The sequence below is a fragment of the Eublepharis macularius genome, chromosome 8 (genome assembly GCF_028583425.1).
Source record: "Eublepharis macularius isolate TG4126 chromosome 8, MPM_Emac_v1.0, whole genome shotgun sequence".
NCBI lineage: Eukaryota > Metazoa > Chordata > Lepidosauria > Squamata > Eublepharidae > Eublepharis > Eublepharis macularius.
Window position 1 is genome coordinate 71,220,498 of NC_072797.1, and position 19,851 is coordinate 71,240,348.

The 19,851-nt window shown below is 39.1% G+C and overlaps 1 protein-coding gene across 1 annotated transcript in view; it reads right to left on the minus strand.

The window, feature by feature from the left end:
• SEMA6A (semaphorin 6A) overlaps positions 1-19,851 on the minus strand; it is a 221,179-nt gene that overhangs the window by 52,938 nt on the left and 148,390 nt on the right. The window contains exons 10-17 of the mRNA XM_054986611.1: positions 19,206-19,423; positions 13,442-13,573; positions 10,460-10,615; positions 8,973-9,149; positions 8,204-8,344; positions 8,015-8,095; positions 5,855-5,913; positions 1,456-1,476 (exon numbers count right to left, since the gene is read on the minus strand). Coding sequence (XP_054842586.1) covers positions 1,456-1,476; positions 5,855-5,913; positions 8,015-8,095; positions 8,204-8,344; positions 8,973-9,149; positions 10,460-10,615; positions 13,442-13,573; positions 19,206-19,423 — 985 coding nt within the window. The remainder of the gene's footprint in view (positions 1-1,455; positions 1,477-5,854; positions 5,914-8,014; positions 8,096-8,203; positions 8,345-8,972; positions 9,150-10,459; positions 10,616-13,441; positions 13,574-19,205; positions 19,424-19,851) is intronic.

A 19,851-nucleotide genomic window follows, 5' to 3' on the forward strand; every position in this document is an offset into this window, starting at 1 on the left:
AGACCACAAGAACCAACATTTATTACACATACTTTTGTGGTCATAAAATCTGAAAACTGAGAGTTGCTTTTATGCCATGGCCTGTTTTTATAGGCATTTTTTTAAAAAAATTATTGGCTTGACTTGTTTTATCAACTTGCTTTCATAGGTGCATTTTTAAACTTATTTTTATTTTTTGCCTTGGTTGTTTTTGTTTTATTGTTTTAATTGTTATACCCCTTGAGGAGGTCTGGAGAGGTGGCATGCACACTTTCTTAAGCTCCTTAGGTGAAAAAAACACACGATTACAACCCCTTCCTCCCTTTCAAGACTCGATGCTGCTTTGACAATGCTTCAGTTGCTGCTACCTGTTTGGAAGTATAAATCAGAAAACCTCTTTTTCATCATGTTCTGAACTAAAATGAAATGCTGTTCCTCATGCAAAGCAAAGGTCAGACATCTCCCCATTGGTCTTCCTGTGTTTTTATTACTATACTTGCAAACAAATGTCACTTGCAAATCTTACAACCCCTGATGGAAAACAAGGCTTTTTAAAATGGACTTGTTAGGGCAGAAACATTTATGTGTCTTTCACTGTGAGAAAAGAATTTGATTTTGTCATGTACATGTGAATTTTGAATGCTAAATTCTATTTGACTGTCCCATATCAGCTACACAGTAAAGATAGAACCACATGAGATGTTTTTTAATTAGTTCAGTCAAAGTTTCCTGGGCTTGACTTGCTCTCCCTGCAGAAATATTGTTTTGAAAGTCTGCAGGGGCCTGATTTATCTCAGCACTATGGTGCAGGGGAAAGCAGGAACCTAATCTCTACCCACTGCCCACAGACTTTTAATTTTTTTTTACTTGTATTGTTATTCTACTATCTATCTGTGGGGGTTGCTTGACATGTGTGAAGCCTTTAATAGCAAATGGCACCAATATTATTATATTAACTGATTCATGAAGTAGTCAGTTCATGCAGCAAAATGATGTCCACTCTCCAGGCCACTGCATTCTCATAGGCCATCCTTCGCTACGTTCTTTTTAAAAAAGTTATGTATTTCAAGCATGTGAATGTGCAAGGTATTTGGCTTCATCCTGAATTCTCAAAGGAAAGCGTGCTCTTGAGAAAAGTGACCAAAATAATTGCACTTCAGGGAAGAGAATGATGAGTTTAGTGAAACAGGCCCCATAATGAAAAGGATTCCATCTATTCTGGGAATGAATCTACCAGCTAACACAGGGATTTGAGGAAGAATTTTAAAAGAAATCCAGACACTGACCATACACTGGAGTGTAAGACATTTCATGATCTGATGAAACAGTTGAAATGTCTATGAAAAAAAATAAATCAGGCACAATATTAAAATGATAAAAAGCATGGAAGTATTTGATAAGACTGTAAAACATGATTCTTCCAAAATTGACCTGTACAAACAAGCATTAAAATGACATGACTGGGAATTTCCTTACCATTCAGGGCTACGAAGGAATCTGGAAAAAAGAGAGAAAGGAAGGGAGGGGAAAGAATTATTTCTAATATTGCTCTACGTTCTGTATCCATAAAACCTTGCGTACATCCTTGCTACTATTCATATTGTGGCAATTATTTGAGCATATCATACAGGTTTATAACATTTGTTGCATCTTCTTTTGAATAAAACCTTAAGGAGGGTATACAGAAGGAAAGGCAGCACAGGATCTGAGCCAGTGCTTTTCATGAAGTGCTCTTTGCATAATCAAAGCTTAAGCGAAGAGAAAAGGCAACAAATTACTTGATAAACCATATAAGTGAATTATAAGATCAGAGGGGATGATAAGACTGACAGAAATATTGAAGACAGGATTGTACAGGAGTTTTGGTCAAGGCTAGTAGGCCACTTGGGTCTTCAGAACAAATTACACATATGGCAAATAACTAGCTCTGTGCATAGGGATTAATCTCATTCACTATATAAGACTGATGACTAAAAATTTTTTTAGACTGTAGGCAAACTAAGTTGGTTAGCCTGGCAACTACTGCATAGCTAACTCCTTTCAGCTAGCATAACAAAATGGGATCCTGCAGTAGTGTGAGAAGAGAGAAATTTTCAACATGATTAACTGTTAAATGGTTACATGTCAAAAATAGTCCACTTATTCAAAGAACATACTGATTTTAGTAAATATGGCTATGTTCTTTGGTAGTATCATGTCTCGCATTCAGTGGAATTCATAAAGAAGAATTAAGTCTGAAGTGAAATCTTTGCTCAAATGAAGAGTGAGGAATGCAATGAAGGATGTTATGGTCTCTGATTCCAACATATAATACTGAGAACTGAGTAAAATTCCTGTTATTGATGGTGGAATAAAAGTCATGTACAGAGTTGGCAGGATCAAACTTAAATACAATGACAGGCATATTATTTGCTGAACTGCAGCCTGCAAGCAAAATGGGCTTCGCTTATAAACAAGGTGGCATACAAAAAATAGGCTTGTACTATGTGACATAGGTTTCTGGGAGGGCCAGCGTATGTTAATTCCTAAATTTTATCAGTTGTATTTCATTAATTGCAGGCAATACAAAAAGAGTGAAGTAAAACTTTAGTAGACCTACCTGTACAAGCATTACAGTTTAACCCAGGGCCGGCCCGCCCATTGAGACCGGTGAAGCCGCTGCCTCAGGGCACTAAGGCACTGGAGGGGTGCCGGCCCGGGGGCAGGGGCATGCACCGTGGAGCTGCTGCCGGCCAGGAGCATGTGCTGGCGGCGGCAGCGTGGGGCAGCTGAGCGGGCAGCCTCCTGTTCAGTTGCTCTGTGGGCCAGGCGCAGCCAGTGGCCAGGGCAACTGGCTGCGCCTGGCCCGCAGAGAAACTGAATGGGAGGCTGGAAGGCCCCTCATGCGCACACCAGCCCCTGCATGATGACATCACACACAGTGACGTCATCATGCAGTCTGCATGCACACAGGCAGAATTAAGCTGCCTCAGGTGCTGGCGATGCTGGAGCCGGCCCTGGTTTAACCGTTTTACAGTTAACAACTTAGCCACTCTGAACTCATTTGTTCTTATCAGTGGAATTTGCTTTTAGGTTAATATATTCAGGATTTGAGTCTTAAGGCTTCATTCTCCTAAGTAATGTCCCTGAATGCAGTGAAATGTACTCCCCAGTACACGTACTTAGGATCAGGCTAGAAGTGTTTCATGATGCATGATTTTTTTCACTGTTTAATCATGCACTGTTCTGCCTCCCCCACAATGTTGAACCAATTAAAATCAATTAAAGTTATGAAGATAAGGATATTCAAGACAAGTTGAAGATGCACCTTGAATTATTCTTAAGCACTGCTGAAGGTATTAGAATATGGCTGCTTTGTATCAAGTCTCAGCACAGAGGCAGTAATTTAAATGACTTCTGGCATATGAGCTTCTACTAAATGTTTCCCCTGGGGTTAGCAAAAAGAGGCTGATTTTTAAGAGTTAGGAAAGAAGGTTACTTCGTCAATGTAGCTCCTGAGTTTAGAAATTAGATAATTGGTCATGTATATATTTTTCATCTCAAGGGGTAGATTTGATTCTCATAGCTTTATGTTAAATTAACTGTTTTTTTTCCCCACAACAAGAATGACACTGCTCTTCACATGGCTTTTTGAGGAGCAGAAAATGTGCAAGGTTGCCTAAAGAGACCAGGATAAAGGACAGTGTTGGGTAGAGGTTAGCATGTCAGAGTAGAATCTGGCGACCCAGTTTAGAATTACCACTGGATCATGGAAGGTCACCAAGTATGACCTTGGGCTAGTCCATCTATCGGAGCCTAACCTGCTTCACAGGCTTTGTAAGCAGAAGAAAATATTGTTGCAAGTAGCTTTGGGGGTCCCCAGTGAGGAGAAAAAGAAGATATAAATATTTAAAATTTAAATAAATAACTATGTCTTATAAGCAAGACCAAACATGTTTCAAACCCTATGAGAGAAAATTATGAGCAGGACTTACAGTGCTATCCTAAACAGGTCTACTTGGACTCCTATTAAGGTCTATTTGATGGGGCTTACTCCCAGGAAAGTGTCCTTAGGACTGCACTAAGTGCCCCTTGCCCGTTTTCCCTTCTAAGGCCAATATATATAAGAAGACCCAAGTAAAAAAATCTTTTCCTGAGCAGTACTATTTCAGGCTATGTGAGGAATTACACATCTGAACGTCTCCATCTAAAAAAATGTTCCTTTACCTCCTTTCTTGCATGTAGAAAACTACTGTCTCAGAAAAAGAAAGAGTTTTGCTTAGTCTTCTCTGTGCCATGGTACTTTTCTGTGTGCAGGGTATTTTTCTTTCCATGAGAAAGACAGCATCCAAAGTTATGATGATGACCCTCCACATGCAGTCGAAAGTTGGACAGTCTCAGAGAAGTATAATCTGCTGCATGTATCAACTGGGCCTACATTCAGATCTCCCAACGTGGCTTTGTTTTTTAAAATGGCACTGGGGCATTGTTACACAAGCCAGTGTGCAAACTGTAGTTCTTCAGGTTTATGTGATTGGTATACACATCATTCGTCATACTTTGTGGGTTTTTTAAAAAAAATGCACTATGTTGATCATATTAAAAGCCTTTCAATTTTCTCCAAGAAGAAATGACTTTAGGACAGGCACAATGAAAAACACTTCTGGCCTACTTTTCCCTCACTTTCTAAATATAAACGTACCTTAACTGGCTCAAACTCTAAGACAAACTGAGGTGATAGTAGCAGCAGGGTATTTCATGCATCAAGTATAAATTATGATAGCCTAAGACATTTCTCCTCTGTTTCCCAACCCTTTGGGATTCTCCCTCTTAGATAAACCTGTTCTACCATCAAGACAATGGTTTAGAGTTAGACAATCTACAGAAGGCTAAAATGTTTCTTGCCCTTCTATATCATTCCCTTTTCAAGTGCTGGCTGGTAGAACTATACTTAGTTATATTCGTGTTAGCACACCTGGAATCAAAACTTGGCTTGCTTGGGTTGTGGTTATTTATTTCCCTGAGCAGACAGGTAGTCCAAAGCAAAACCTAGTCTTACATTTGTAAAGCAAACATATATTTGTTTAAAGTGACTTTGTACAAATGGACATTTGCATTTAAAGTTTCTAGCAGGATTCTGACTCATTGCTTCCTTGTGAGTTGAGCTGAATGTTCAGAAGTGAATATTTTCAGCATAAAAAAGGCATTTGAGGGGGTGCAAAATGTAAGATTCCCAAAACTATTACTATTTGCCCCATTTCACAACTCTGTGGCACTATACTTCATTTGCAAAGAGCCCTTTCCCCTCCTAATAACAAGGGTATCATTTAGCTGAATCTCATTGGCCAGAAACACTATGACTAGGATGAAGAATTCATTGTCAAATTGTTGTCATACTTAAAAAGAGTTCAGATCAGAACTGCAAAGTGTCTCTCTGTTCTGTCTGATTATTAGAAACTGGGAAGAAATTGCTGTGTGCATGAGGTACATGATTCCACTATGCAGATACCTCCCTCTGTGAAAAATCACAAAATTCAACACTTCACATTGGTTCAGGTCAGTTCTAATCCATAACTCAAAGATGGTGCAAGATATAAAAAAAAATACTCACTATTATTAACTCAGTTCTGACGCACATCCAAGGTGCGATCTATAATTAGATCTCCTCCAGAGCTAGATTTTAATTCCAACATAATTGCCATTTAAACAGGTGATATTTTTGTACTGCCCATTTCCTTGAATGTTTTACTCACCTTTTAAAAGTTCTGTTGTTCTAAGTTCTGTTTCCACTATGGTTATTACTATTTTTGCTGATCCTGAGCTGGCAGCATTCAAGCATTTACAGAGATTCTCTAGCATAAGATAAATTAAAGAGTAAAAACCATGTTTTGCTTACTTTGGCAGTCACCCAGTCCATCTGTATTGCCATTCTCTATGTCCTGCTCAAATTCCAGGCTACACGACAGAAAGAAACATAATGGTGTGAATTACTGCATTCAGAGGCCTCATTGCATACAAGTCATAGAGCTGGTGAGTGAAAAGTTAAGATAGAAACCAGTTATTCTTCTAACACTTGCACAATGCATGCATAAAATAATCCATGTTGTTTTAGTCTCCAGTCGGTTGGGGGCCGGGGTAAACAATACTCTGCAAACATTTCTTCCCTGTAAATTTTACTACTGTCAACTAGATACTTGAAACATTCAAACAATACAAAATTATCCAGCGAATCATATATAAGCCTCCCAAATGTTCCTTACATACTCTTTTTGGATAACATTTAAAATGTAACAGCCTATTCCCAGATTCTAATAGCATGTATAATGAATGCACAGCAGGACAGTCGGGTTTGGGTGTCTGGGATGCTACTGCCAGCACATTCTTATGTACATTGGCTGAAAAAAAATATGAATTTTTGCACTCCAAAACTGTAAGATTTGAAGCTTATTTTAGGGTTTGTTCAGAACCAAAACTCATTGGGCAAGAACCAGTTTTTAGAGCCAAACATAGGGTTAGGTAGGTGCTGATAAATCAGGAATAAAGTTAGCTATCTGTCCATGAGAGAACCTTATGGTATAAATTAATTCACATGTTTCTGAACTAGACTAGGACAGCTACATTTTAGGATGATAAAGTACTAATTTCACAACAACAATGCTGTAGTTCTTGAATTTTTACAGTAAACTTCTTAACTCCGGAGTTTGGAAGTTGTTCCCTTACCAAGGTGGAATCCAGGCTAGCCTGATCTCATCAGATCTCGGAAGCCAAGCAGGGTCATTCCTGGTTAGTACTTGGATGGGAGACCACCAAGGAAGTCTAGGGTTGCTACACTGGGGCAGGCAATGGCAAATCAACTCTGAACTCTCTTATCTTGAAAAACCTATGGGTCGCCATAAGTCAACTGTGACTTAATGGCAAAACAAAATTAATGAAGACAGCTCTAAAGAAGAAATAATTGCAAAGCAATTAAATGGAGAGGTTAAATGAAATTAACACTTGAACCAGCCAAAGTTGAACCTGTATATTCTGGTGAGACAGAGGGCAGGGAATGTTGTTGGTAGATGGGTATGTTCAATTGAATCAGAGATGCAGTTTCTAAAGAAGCATTACAGGACAGTGGAAATTATTTGTACAGTTTTCAGCTACAACATGATTATTGCTACAACATAATGAAATTCCACACTTAGTAGATCAGAGGCCTAGTACTTTCTGATTCCCCTAATTGATGCACATAACATTAGAAAAAGTTGCTGTTTTCAATGGACAGTGGCTTTTGTAATTTTTAACTTAAATTTTAACTTAAGTTTTAACTTACGTTTTTAAATTTAATTAGCCATGAAAATTGCAGAACAAACTGGTTCAGACACTTTCATTAAGTTCTTATTTGTTTTCTCACTTTAACAGTGGTGTACTTAGTGGAAGATTGATCTGGTTAATAGGCAGAATCATGTTGAACTACCTAACCATATTCAAATTTTTGGAAACCTAATTGTACCCTTGTTTACCATATTTTTCCTTATTAGGGTAAAAAGCAGCTTTTAAATTGGGAAAATAACATGGAAGAATGCCCCCCCACCCCCTAAAGCAGCTCTGAAATGAACTCAAAGAGGCAGGGAGACCTTCCCATCTAATTGCGTCCTGAGAATCGCTCTGTGAGTGATGTCATTATGTCATGAGTTCCCCATCCCTGAGAGCAGCAGTTAATAATGCTGAACAGATGTGGGGACATGCTCAGCACAATGACAGTACAACATAAGATCACTTACTGAAAGTATTAGAAGTAGAGAGGGAGAAACAGCACCCCCACTGCTCTGAGTGGCATCCTTGTGATGCATGTAATGTGCACTTCTAGCCTTACTCAGAAAGAAATTTGCATAAAGTAATACTACAGTAATAGGAAGAATCCAAATGGTAAAATCCTATATTTAGTCCCTTTTTTATCTAAAGTGCTAAGGTTTACTACCTGTTGGTTTTTACTATAGCTGTATCCAAAGGCATATTTGAGCAATATTATTATAGAAAGCAATGACGTCCTCCAATGCCAATTACAACTTACCTATCTCCAGGTAAGAGCTGCATGCATGCTTCATTTTCTTTTATCCATCCACAATATGGGTCTCTAGAAGCTATGCAGGCCCTTAATAAAGGAGATGTACATGGATCATTCTAGAACTCTTTGGTAGTACTGTCAGTACTTTGTTGTGATTTTGAGATAGTAAAAAAATGGATGTCAAGAAATACCTACTTCTTGCACTTGCCATGACGTTCACACCTTCCCAGGGGAACCCTTATTAAGCAGGTTGAGAATGCTACAAAAAGGGCGCTGCTCTGCTTGTCTAGCTGCATGCCAATAATTCTCTTATCTTCTACACCATCATAGCTGCACCTGATTGGAAAAAGAAAAGGATGGTAGTATCATAATTCTTGCACAATTGGGTTATAACAGTAACAATAATAAAACCAGGAGAGCAGAAATTTTCAGTTTCTGCTCTCCTGAATATTGCCTATTCTTTAGGCAATATTAAATCAGATTATCATATATACCTAACATCCTGGCTTGCTGAATCATGCTCAAGATGTGGGGAGGCAGTGTGGTTTTGAGAGCAGTGGGCACAAACATGCTTTGCCGTCCTCTTCCTATCAAGATCTCTGGCATGTCTAGAAGAAAAGGCTGTGGAGTGTGTGGGCCAGAGAATCTATTCTCATTCCTTTTTCCTGTCACACAAATTATTAGCCTTGCCATGGATCACCCTTATTGTACTTAAATGGTGCACTGGATGGTAAATTGGGGGTGTAAAGAGCCCCAGAATGGGATCATTTGCTCAGATTAGTGGTCTATTTTTCATGGTGAAATAAAAATGAATAAAAACAAAACAAAAAAAAACCCTTTAGAGTTTAACTAAAAACAGAACCCCCCCTCCCCCGGCAGCACTGTGCTTGAGAATTCAGAACAGATATTGTTTTTTGTTTTTCCAAAAAAAAAAAAAAAGACACACATAACCAATGATACATACTTTTCAGGATTGTAAATGCTTATCTCCTCCAGGAAAAGGCTGTCACTTAGAAAACCACTCTTTCCTATCCTGGCCAAGAACTTCAAAACGATTCCCTTCTCTGACCCAAGGAATACCACAGTGTGATCCTGATATGGCCCAGCGGCAGCATCTATAGCAATTTTGGTCAGACGGTATCTGAAATGACAATAGCCCAATGTTCACACCACTGCATTAGCCAGTCACTTGCCTTCTTATGTTTCTAGTTCACAGAAAAATATTTAGCAATTTTCCAAGCACAATTTATATTATGCCCTGCCTCAATTTTCCATTTAAGGTGTTCACAAAGATCCATATAAAGTAAATTCTCAGTAAAAATCTCATCTAGGGTGGGCTGAAATGGAGCATGATTTTTATTTTTGTATATGTTCAACAATTTTGCAGCAAACTAGTGCTTCTTGCTTGTTTTTGAGCATTTCCTACATAGATTTCTGTGTAATATTTTTTCAGTGTTGGTCCTCAAGTACATATTAAACTGTGTACTATACTTCGTAATATGGGAATGGCTACAAAATGTATTTTTAAAAAAAAAACACACATGCATGTTTTCAGACACTGATGTAGAAATCAGATTCCTGTAGTGAGACACAAATATACTAACAACATGAAAATACTGTTATATGTGCCAGTTAACATGTGGAAAAAATAATGTGCAAATCTTCCCATAACACAAAACAAATAAATCGTTCAAAGTATTTCCACAGACTAGAAATTACTTATATATCCTTGTGGAGAAAGAAAAAAAATCTCTATTACTGTTTCCTTTTACACTGAGACACATGATTATTTGGATAGGAAAAGTTACTTGAACAGTTGTCTAAACACTGGAACTATCCACAATGTATCCTGACCAGCACCATCATATCCTGAAAACAAAACTAGCACACAGATTTTATACCCGGTGGATTTACCCTCAAGGTATGTGCTAATTTTTCCCAGAATTTTCTACTGAGATATCAAAATGCTGGCCCACAAGCAAACACACATGTTGGTGGCATTTCCTCTGAGATCTAGGCTTTCAGAAGCCTGGTTGGAGTGAATAGTATCTTTCCATTTTCTAAAGCTGTTTTGGTAGTACTGGGGTAATCCCTATCTGTGGCAATTCCTTATTCTTACAACTCATATGAACACTATTAGTGCAGCATTCTGTTTAGATGACATCTACAAATTTAGCTATGTTACTGATCACCCTGATTCCACATTATTTAAGATGATTTTAAATAGCATCAGTTCCAATATTGCCTTAATGCGGGCTCAATATAAACAGCACTGGTTCTGTCATTGGAAAAAATTCCAATTTATTCTTTCAATTTTTTTAACCAGTTTTCAATCCAGCTCAGAGTCAGATTTATGACAACCATGGCAGACATGTTTGTGGAATAGCTAAATCAAAGCATATCTGAAAGATGAGGGGAGGAAACACAGGGAAGGAATCTGAAGGTATTTACCTGACCATTGTCCGCAGAAACCATGGCTTGTTGCCAATAGATGGTACTGCTTCATCCATGAGAGGATGTGTTTTGATAAAGTTTAAAGTGTCATCTGGAAATTCACTGGAAGATGTGTATTTTCCAAGCAATTCAGAGCCAGCACAGGAACCTGGTCTAAATAAAACACAGAGTGAAAAGGAATGTAATTACTTAATGCTTTTGTGTAAATATTTTACATAAATTCTCTTTCTAACATCTGTTATTAGGTGAGACTGTGCTAGAGGCCCTGAGGAAGAATCTGAACAATGCATAATACCACCAATTGATACACTCAGTTAGCTTGCCTCTAGGCCTAGTCATCCCACAGTGAGAATTTACCATTCAGTTTTGTGTATCAGGGGAATAATTTATTGACTATTTGGGCATATAAATTCCCTAAGCAGATTATGAAGTTTGTAAAATGCAAGTTCACAGTTCATCCATCTACATGGGGCCCAATAAACATGTGTATAGTTTGGCAAGATTCTGCTAATTCTTTAGGCACGCTCCAGATTTACTTCTACAAGGCTCTTGTTCTTGGAATTAAGAACTGTATTTAATTTACAAGGGAAATGTTACATTTTTCTGAAAGTGTGAAATAAAGCTGCATAAAAACACAGCCTGCAGGGTGAATCCAGCCAGCATCTGAGTAAATATCCTCTTTTCTATGGCTCCCAGGAACATTTTATTTTTGACAAGTATGAAAACCCTAGCCTTTTAAGCATGAGTCTGCAGAGTCCTTTAATAAGACACAGTGCTATCTGTCTTGGATAACTGGAATACAAATGTGTTCAGTTCATTCCTGGAATCTCCCCAGTATTCTCATGGAAGCTGGGCCAAACCAGTCATATGCTGCCAGCAGAAAAATCTACTTTCTTTTGCTGACTATGCCCTAATGCATGCCCCTTCCTCCTCCTTCCTACACTTCTTTCTACAGCTGCTATCTTATCCGCTTGCTGCAGAAGGAGATGCATGGCGACATAGAGCAATTATGGACATGCATAGATTTAACAACTCTTGTATTGCAATTAACGTTTCATGATGAGGAAATTACAAACACGGATAGGGGCAAAGGATGAAAATGAAATGAACTGTGACAAAATGTCTTCTGGACACACCTAAGAGACAAAAGAGGAGCCAGAAGCTGGAGAGACATTCCCTAGAAGTCAGAGATAAAATACATTCCACTTTTCATATAACATCCGCCTGTGGACTGTCTTTATTTCTACATTATATTTTCCTTGTCTTATCAACAAAAATCGGAAATTAGATTTACTGTGTGGTTCCCTTCTGTGGAAAAGCAATGGGTTAACTCCCACAGAAAGCCAGGCCACCCAGCTCTTGATGACCCATCCAGAGAGATAAACTTCTGCCTTCAATATGGAAAGAGTCCTGAGAACTAGGCCTGCTTTAGTTCAGATAACATCTTAAGTTTCTTTCTCCCCATTATAGCCAGGCAGGAGGGTGGGTTAGACCAGCCTCCTGCAGCTTGAGTGAGGGCTGAGCTTCCTGTGTGCAGCCCAGCCCCCTCATTTAACCGTGAATGAGTCTCCCATATCACAGCCTAAATATATTCTTATGTAAGAATGGAACAGACTAGAAGCACTATTTTCCCCTCTTGCCTAAGGAAACTCTTTTAAACTAAGGCTAGAAACCCATTTGGTTGCACTCAAATTACACTTTCATCTATTCTATATTTGGTTTTGTATCTTATTTAATGTGGCGATGATGATGATGATTTTCATTTATAGCCAGCCTTTCTCATTGGAACCCAAGGCGAATTACAAGTACGTTAAAAAACAACAACTTTACAGTAGATAAGTAAGTGGATTACAAAACAATAAATACAAAATATTTATTTATTTACTTTATTTATAGTCTGCCTTTCTTATTGTGACTGAAGACAGATACAATATGAGAACATCATAAACTTTTTATGAAGAAACAGGTGCCCATGGTGGCTAGAATGACATTTTTTCATCTTTGCTAGACCCAACAACTTTCCCAGTATCTATCTCAGTTCCAACCTTGCCACATTGATCCATGTTATAATCATCTTCAAGGTCTACCCTTGAAGATGCTCCAGAGACTTCAGGTGATGCAGAATGAGGCTGCTAGGTTGCTGACCAAGTCATCATGGTCAGCTCATATAACACTGATTTTGAAGCAGCTGCGCTGGTTATCAATTAGTCCCTGAGGGCCAAGCTACAAGTGATGAATGACACAGGTTGGACACTTGTCAGCTTCCCTCAAGTTTTGATGGGAAATGTAGGCATCCTGGTCTTGCAGCTTGGCTCTCCAACTGCTGTCCAATGGACTTTTCAACTGTCACTTGTCCAACATTCCGCCAAGCTGCCTACATTTGAATCCAATTCAGGGTGTTGGTGCTCACCTTTAGAGCCTGGGACCCTCATACCTTCGGGTCCCCCTCTCTTTTTATGAACCACCCACCCCCTTAATTCATCATCATGGGGCTTCCTAGTGGTTCCTGATCCTGCGGGTGCACAACTTCCTTCCACTAGGAAGAGGGCATTTATGACTGTGACACTCTCCCTCTGGAATACACTGTCAGAAAGCACTCGTGTCCAGTAGGACCTCTGCAAGGTAGAACTATTCCAATGTGCTTTTGGCATTTAATATTTTTAATATTTTTATTATGAGGTAGAGCTGATTGCTAAATTTTATGTTATCTGCAGGGTTTTATAGTCTGGAGTTGGGATTAGAATAGTTTTAAGTATTTGTACTATTTGTACTATGTTGTTTTATTGTGATTTTATTGAATATATTACATTTTGTATTGGTTTTTAATTGACATAACGGTTGTGAACTGCTTTGAGCTCTTAAATGAAGAAAAGTAGTTTAAAAATCAATCAAACAAACAAACAAATCAGGCAGCCATTGACCAGATTGCTATGAAAACACTCAAATCTGCCCTGCAGCACACTTATTAGATAAAAGTACCTGGGCTTGGGAACTCGTTCATCAGGAACTGGTGTCCATATTGAATCTGGAGACTTCTGTTCTTTGAATCGCCCAGCAAATACATTGGCAATGTCAAGCATATCGTAAGCGCAGACAGCAGAGCCAGGGATGCTGCAATGTGACATTTCCAGAAATAGTTAGTCATTCAGCAGCTATGCATAATTTTTTGTTTGAGAAACATGCTGCATAGAAGTCTTCCTGTCAATTGAGGCCACTCAATTCTGAACCTCCTAACCTCAGGGCATTGACAGTAAAAGTCTATTCCCATGCAGACATTTGAGATGCACCAATGGACAGTCAGTTCCTGTCAGTTCTACTCACTTCTAAAAGATACAAACAACAGTATATTACAGTAATTTTGGGGACTTAAAAAATTCTAAGATATATCCTGACAACTCATGGTACCCAAAAATTACTGGATTATAAAAAAATTACAGGCTGGAAATTTATGCTGTAAATTTAATACATTCTTGACATTAAATTTCACAATCCCTGCTGTCTGTCCACTTGCATTCTAGAAACCATTGAGATGTTGGAGTAGATACATTTTGCATACTGATGCACCCAATTCAACCTGAAAGTTCAGCAAAATACCACTATCCATCCATTGAGATTCTGAATATCATGCAATTTTCCTGCAAGTTTCTGGCTGAGTTCCTCTGAGTAGGAATTTGCTTAACTCTGTCAACTGTAAATAGTTTGCAGAGGTAAATACAGCTTTGCCTTACACCAACTAAAATTTAAATCTGGACTTTTGGATTATTTGCATGTAACCTAATAGTAGCAATCACTAAATATAATTACTGTCTTACACACACATTTTTGGAAGGGCTTAGATGTTTCTTTTAGTTGATGACTTTCAGGTATGAATTATTCATTGATCTGTCTTTGTTGTTTACATATGACCCACTGTACAGCATTTGTGTCTGACTTTTGCTACATGAATCTGATCAGATAGTAAGTGCCATCAGGCTGAGAATTTTAAGGTGTCAGGCTACAATATATCCAATAATTGGAATTTTGCTTTTATAAGTGGGGACAATACTAAGGTAAGGCTAAAACAAGACACTGTTAGAGAACAAACTAACTGGAATGTTAACTAGAAGGTTTAATAGTCCAAAAGGGTAATAAATAAAAAGCCATTGATCATGAATAAAAGTACTTGAAGAGAGGGTTTTGCTCAGCAGAAGAATTGGAAACCATAGGTCTCTAGATTCTGCTTTTGGTAGTGGTTATTGTTTCTGATGGGGGAAGCAGAGCAACACTTGAAAGATGATTTGTCGTTGAGGCATGGGGCCTGGGCCATTGAGTACATTCCATATTCTCTTAGTTGAATGTAGGAACCTGAGGAACAACTGCTGCAACTTGTGTGACAGTGATGAGGAAAAGGATGAAAACAGTGCCACCTATAATCTGCACTGATAATGTGTTCCCCTAACAATCTTGGGCTTTATCGCATTACATTAGAAGTAGGTCTGTATTAAACATTTACAACATACCTGCTTCCACCTTGTAACAGATGAGGCAGTTTACACAGTGTGCTTTGTTTACAGCATGAATATATGCATAATGGAATTAGGGATTACTGAAAGATGTTTGTACTGACAAGTAACAGAATTCACTGGAGCTACCTTAATACTCAAGCAAATGTTTGTTCTACCACAAGCAGTCTGACAGGGATGGGCCTATGGGCACCAGGAACTCAACTATGTAAACTATCATCTCACCATTTGGCAAGCGCTGGTATTTGGACGGTATTGCCATCTGCTCTATAATTATCTGCTTTGCTGCTGTATCCTGTTGAAGACAGCTGCCATTTGTAGCTCAGAAGAGATGAATGGGTATTTGACATAGTTCTACCTTTAATTTCTTGTTCATGATAGAGTGTGACGGACAGACAGAACTACCAAACTAGCTTTTATATGTATGATTATGAATAGGAGTTTGCTTCATCAGTCTATAATGTTTCCAGGAGGAAAACTTTGTTTCTTTCCTAACCAACAGCATAATTTGAGAGAGAACAGTGATTGATGGATTGTCCTGAAAGAGTAATTTTGCTATTGAAACTTAAATCTCTGAATACGTTAATAAAAGTTAGAGAAGTTACAGCAAGGAAAGCACTGAAAAAATAGCATCTTGTTGCCTCTTTCTAGTGCTTCCCTTTTGGAGAATGACCTATTATACTTGATTTTCCTTCAAGTAAAATGTGTTTACTACTTGTGCTTGGCTGTATTTTCATTTCATGGCTTAATCATTCCCAAAGCAGCTGCTCTAATTTTGTTGTCAATAGTAGTTATTATGCAGTGTACTCTGGACTTTCTCTCAATTTCACAACAGCGGGAGGTCTGCCTCTGACCTTGTTGAGGTCACACTTTGACTTCAGGTAGCCAATACATAGCGTGAGCATGTGAAATGAAGCATTCCTTCTTCCCTCATTTGTCCCTTCTAATATAATGTATGGAAAAGGAAACAGACCCTGGTAGTTACAGCAGTAATTTTTTTTTAATTAACATATTTGCCAAAGTTTCCCAGAGACCTTAGCAGGTTTCCATAAATTACTGGGAAGTGTGTGGTTATATACTAGCACTTACAAATTCTTAACAGATGAGGTGATGCTGTAAATGTCTTTTATTAGCTGACCTAAAAACTGTGAATGTCAAAATAATGGACCCCATTACTTTTATTTATTACTTGAATTACAACAGTAACCAAAGGACATCACTATGAACAAGCTTCTGCTGAACAGAGAAAAAGGAAGATGTATCCATTCAGATAAAGGAAACACAGACTATGATAAAGGATAAGGATTCCTACTGGGCATGCAACTATTACTTAGTGATTCACAAGGAATTCAATCTTCCAAAAAATCTTATTGAAATCCTGGTTAGACTACTGCAGGGTGCTCTGTGTGGGGCTGCCTATGAAGATAGTTAAGAAGCTACAACTGGATCAAAATTTGGAAGCTAGATTGCTAGCAGGTGTAAATCATAGGAAGTACTTCTTGCCAGTTTTGGAAATATCTGACTTGTCATTTTGTTGCAACCCAAATTCCGAGTGCTGTAATTGTCCTATAAGACCTGATACAGCTAGAGCCATGGGGCCTGAAGGACCACCATCTCCTGTAAGCATTGAGGTCATCCTCAAGGGACTTGCTCTGTGTGCCCACATATACCAAAATCAGTGGGTGTGTACCATAAAAAGGGTATTTTCAGTAGTGGTACATACTTATATTCCTTCAATATTCTTCCAAGAGTTTTAGAACCCTGGTTTTAACTTCCTGCTATATGAATTTTGTCCTACAATGTAAAGCTTCTAATGCGAGTTTTTAAGGCATGTTGAAATTATCATCTTAATTTGAAGTATTTTTATCGATTGTAGTTTAGTCTGTTGTTATGGTTATAGATTCCTGTTGGTTTTGGAATGAGGCATTTTAATATTTTTAATTGGTATATTCAGGGCTTTTTTTTGTTATAGAACTCACAGGTAGTCAGTTCTGGCACATTTTGGGGGAGCTCTCCCATATCCTGATCCTTGGGTGCTAGCCCACCACACTCAGGTAGAGAAAGCAAGAGCAGACCATCAAGAACAGTGGAGATCTGCACAGGGACGGGGGAATTGGTGGATTCGCTTCAGTTACAGATTTGTGGAGAGGCACGTTATAAACTTTTTAACAAATAAATGCACTGGGCTTTGTCCAGGCGGGTGCTCTGTTTCATTTCACAAGTTCTATTCATCTCAATACAGTTGAATAGCAGACAGTCCAAATAAATTGCATTCAGAATCTTTGATAGTCTTGTTTCGTGTTATATAGAAATATCAACAGTGAAATTATACATGGTTTATGAATTTTCAGACCACTCTTCCAAAGGGTAAACTTGTACTTCTGACAGTAAGATTTTCATAGCACAAATGTTCAAGCAGTGTATCCAATTTTACCAGAAAATCTAGGTAAGAGAACTTTAAACCAATGTGGTGTCACTCCAGACTACCACACCACACAGTTGTCTTATGCCTGAAGTGACTGGAGGTACAGCTAAATTCCTAGCCCACCTAAGAGACCTCTAAATCATATCTGATAAAAAAATAATTTAAACAGCTCTTTTTTCCTCTGTCTACTCCCCCTCTCTCCAAAGGGCCTCATTGACCATTGCTGGCGCTCTTTAACAGACACAGGGTATAAAGGGGACTGACATATTAAAAAGGGTTAGACTTGTCTCTGGCCATCAGTGTCATCTAACATTCCTCCTCAGAAGGCATGTTAAAGGCTAAAAAATGCCATGGAAATGAGCCTTTTGAAAAAAATAGAGTACAGCAGGGAAAACATGGGAGTGTACTTGATCTAGAACCACATCATTTCGGTCCTCTGGAATACCTGACAGAACAAATGCAATCTCTAGTCTGCAGGGTCTTAAATAAATGACCCTTTTTTCCTTGCCATCTCCCACTATTATGATTAGAGGTGGGCACGATCCAAAAAAAATTACCGATCAAGCTGATCGTGGATTGGCGCCAGCGACGATCCCGAACTAGCGATCCACACCGATCATCTCCCGTTTCCGAATCGTGGATCGGGGAGGCCAAAGCAGAGGGGTGCCCCACTGTTCCCAGCTATGTGGGAAGGTGGGTGGCGGCGGCAGCCGACTCTCTCAGTCTCTCTCTCTCTCCAAAGGCTAGCAAGTAGCAAGCAAGAGCTCTGTCCCACTTCACTGCTCGCAGAAAGTGAAACCCAGCCTGGGAGCCCATGGCATGGGTCCCATTCAGCAACACAGGAGGTCTGTGTTTGGCCATCAGAGCTGCCTATCAGGGTTTGCAGGGATGAGATTGGAGTGCCCATGGCTACAGAACACCCCCTTCCCCCTCCCTCCCCTGGGTGTCTTCTCCCAACTGGTGAGTGCTTTGCTGCTCTGTGGTTGGAAGGAAGCCCTACTGATCAAGGCAAGCTGGGCTTCCATTCGGGTTTCCAGGGCGACAGAAGGAGGGCAAACACAGCTCAGGCATTCCCCTGGCTCCGTTGCCAGGGGAATAGATTGCTGGCGCCTGTGTGTCTGGATTCCCGATCCGAGCCCGATCGCCCCGATCAAGCCCCCCCCCCAAACGCTGTATCGGTCGCCGTGGATGGCACCGAGCTGCCGGGTCCCAATTGCGCGATCACCGTTATTGTGGGTATTTTTCGATCGTAATGCCGATCGTGCCCATCTCTAATCACTATCATATATGTCTATACTGGTGGTCTTTCACAGAACTTTCCACGGAAAATGTTTGCTGATGGATAGCCGAATAAGTTGTTCATGTCTTGTGTTGCATGGTGCAAGAACACACATTTATGGGAATAGGGACAGTAAAGAAGAAAAGGCCATCAATTAAAGAAATTGCAGACAACTATAAAAAACAACTGATTCTTCTACAAAGTGGAGGAAGAAGCACACATTTCTAGGGAGAGGAAAAAAAGGAAGTCATACATGTCAAAAACTAGAATCACACAGATCTATTTCTTTCCAAAGTTCTTCTACTACAGAACATAATAATATTTCTTAGGTGTGGTTAATTATTATGTTTCAGTACATGTTTTGCCACCCACATATGTCAGTATATTATAGCAGTTCATTTACGTGTAATGTTTTAAGATTATCATTAAAGCATTTATTAAATATTATAGTAATATTGTCAAGTAGGCAGCAATGTCCACCCTACCCCAAGTACTAAAATAGTGACATATGGGAGTAAAGGCTCCTGAAAAGATTACCTGTTATAAGGAGTGGAGAAAGTGGCCAAAACAATATCTCGGCCATTGATATGGATAACATGTGTAACTGCCTGCAATATGTTGAAGTAGAAGTGTGAATCGCCTGGAACTGAACAGTTCAGCCGTGCCTTCAGGAAGGAAGTCCACTGTTTTTCCAGCACTCGTTGAGATCCACCCATGTCATTTTTGCAGACCCGAGCTACTCTTGGGAGAATGACCTCCAGTAAGGGAAGGAAGGAAAAATATAGAAACTGAAATGACTAGTGGTTATCCAAAAGACTTTACTGGAACTTTTTTTTTTAAAGAAAGAAATAACTGTGCGATTTAATATGATCCCATGTTTTCAATAATCTGTGACAAATAACAAACAGAAGAAGATTCAACTTTAGAACTGTGTGCTATGAAAGATAAGCCAGTGACATTTCATACACAGCTATAAATCCTTTAGAAGATCCTTTCTCAGTATATATAAAGCTCATTTCCATGCAGACCACTTCCTTACTCTGCTCTCAATTTCCACAAACAAAAGTGCATTCTATATTTGCCATCCATTTGGCCTACACTGCTGGCCTCAGAGGTATGCAGTATTCTCAGCATTTTAAAAATCTATGTAAGCATCATCAGGCTTTTTATTGGTGTCATTTTT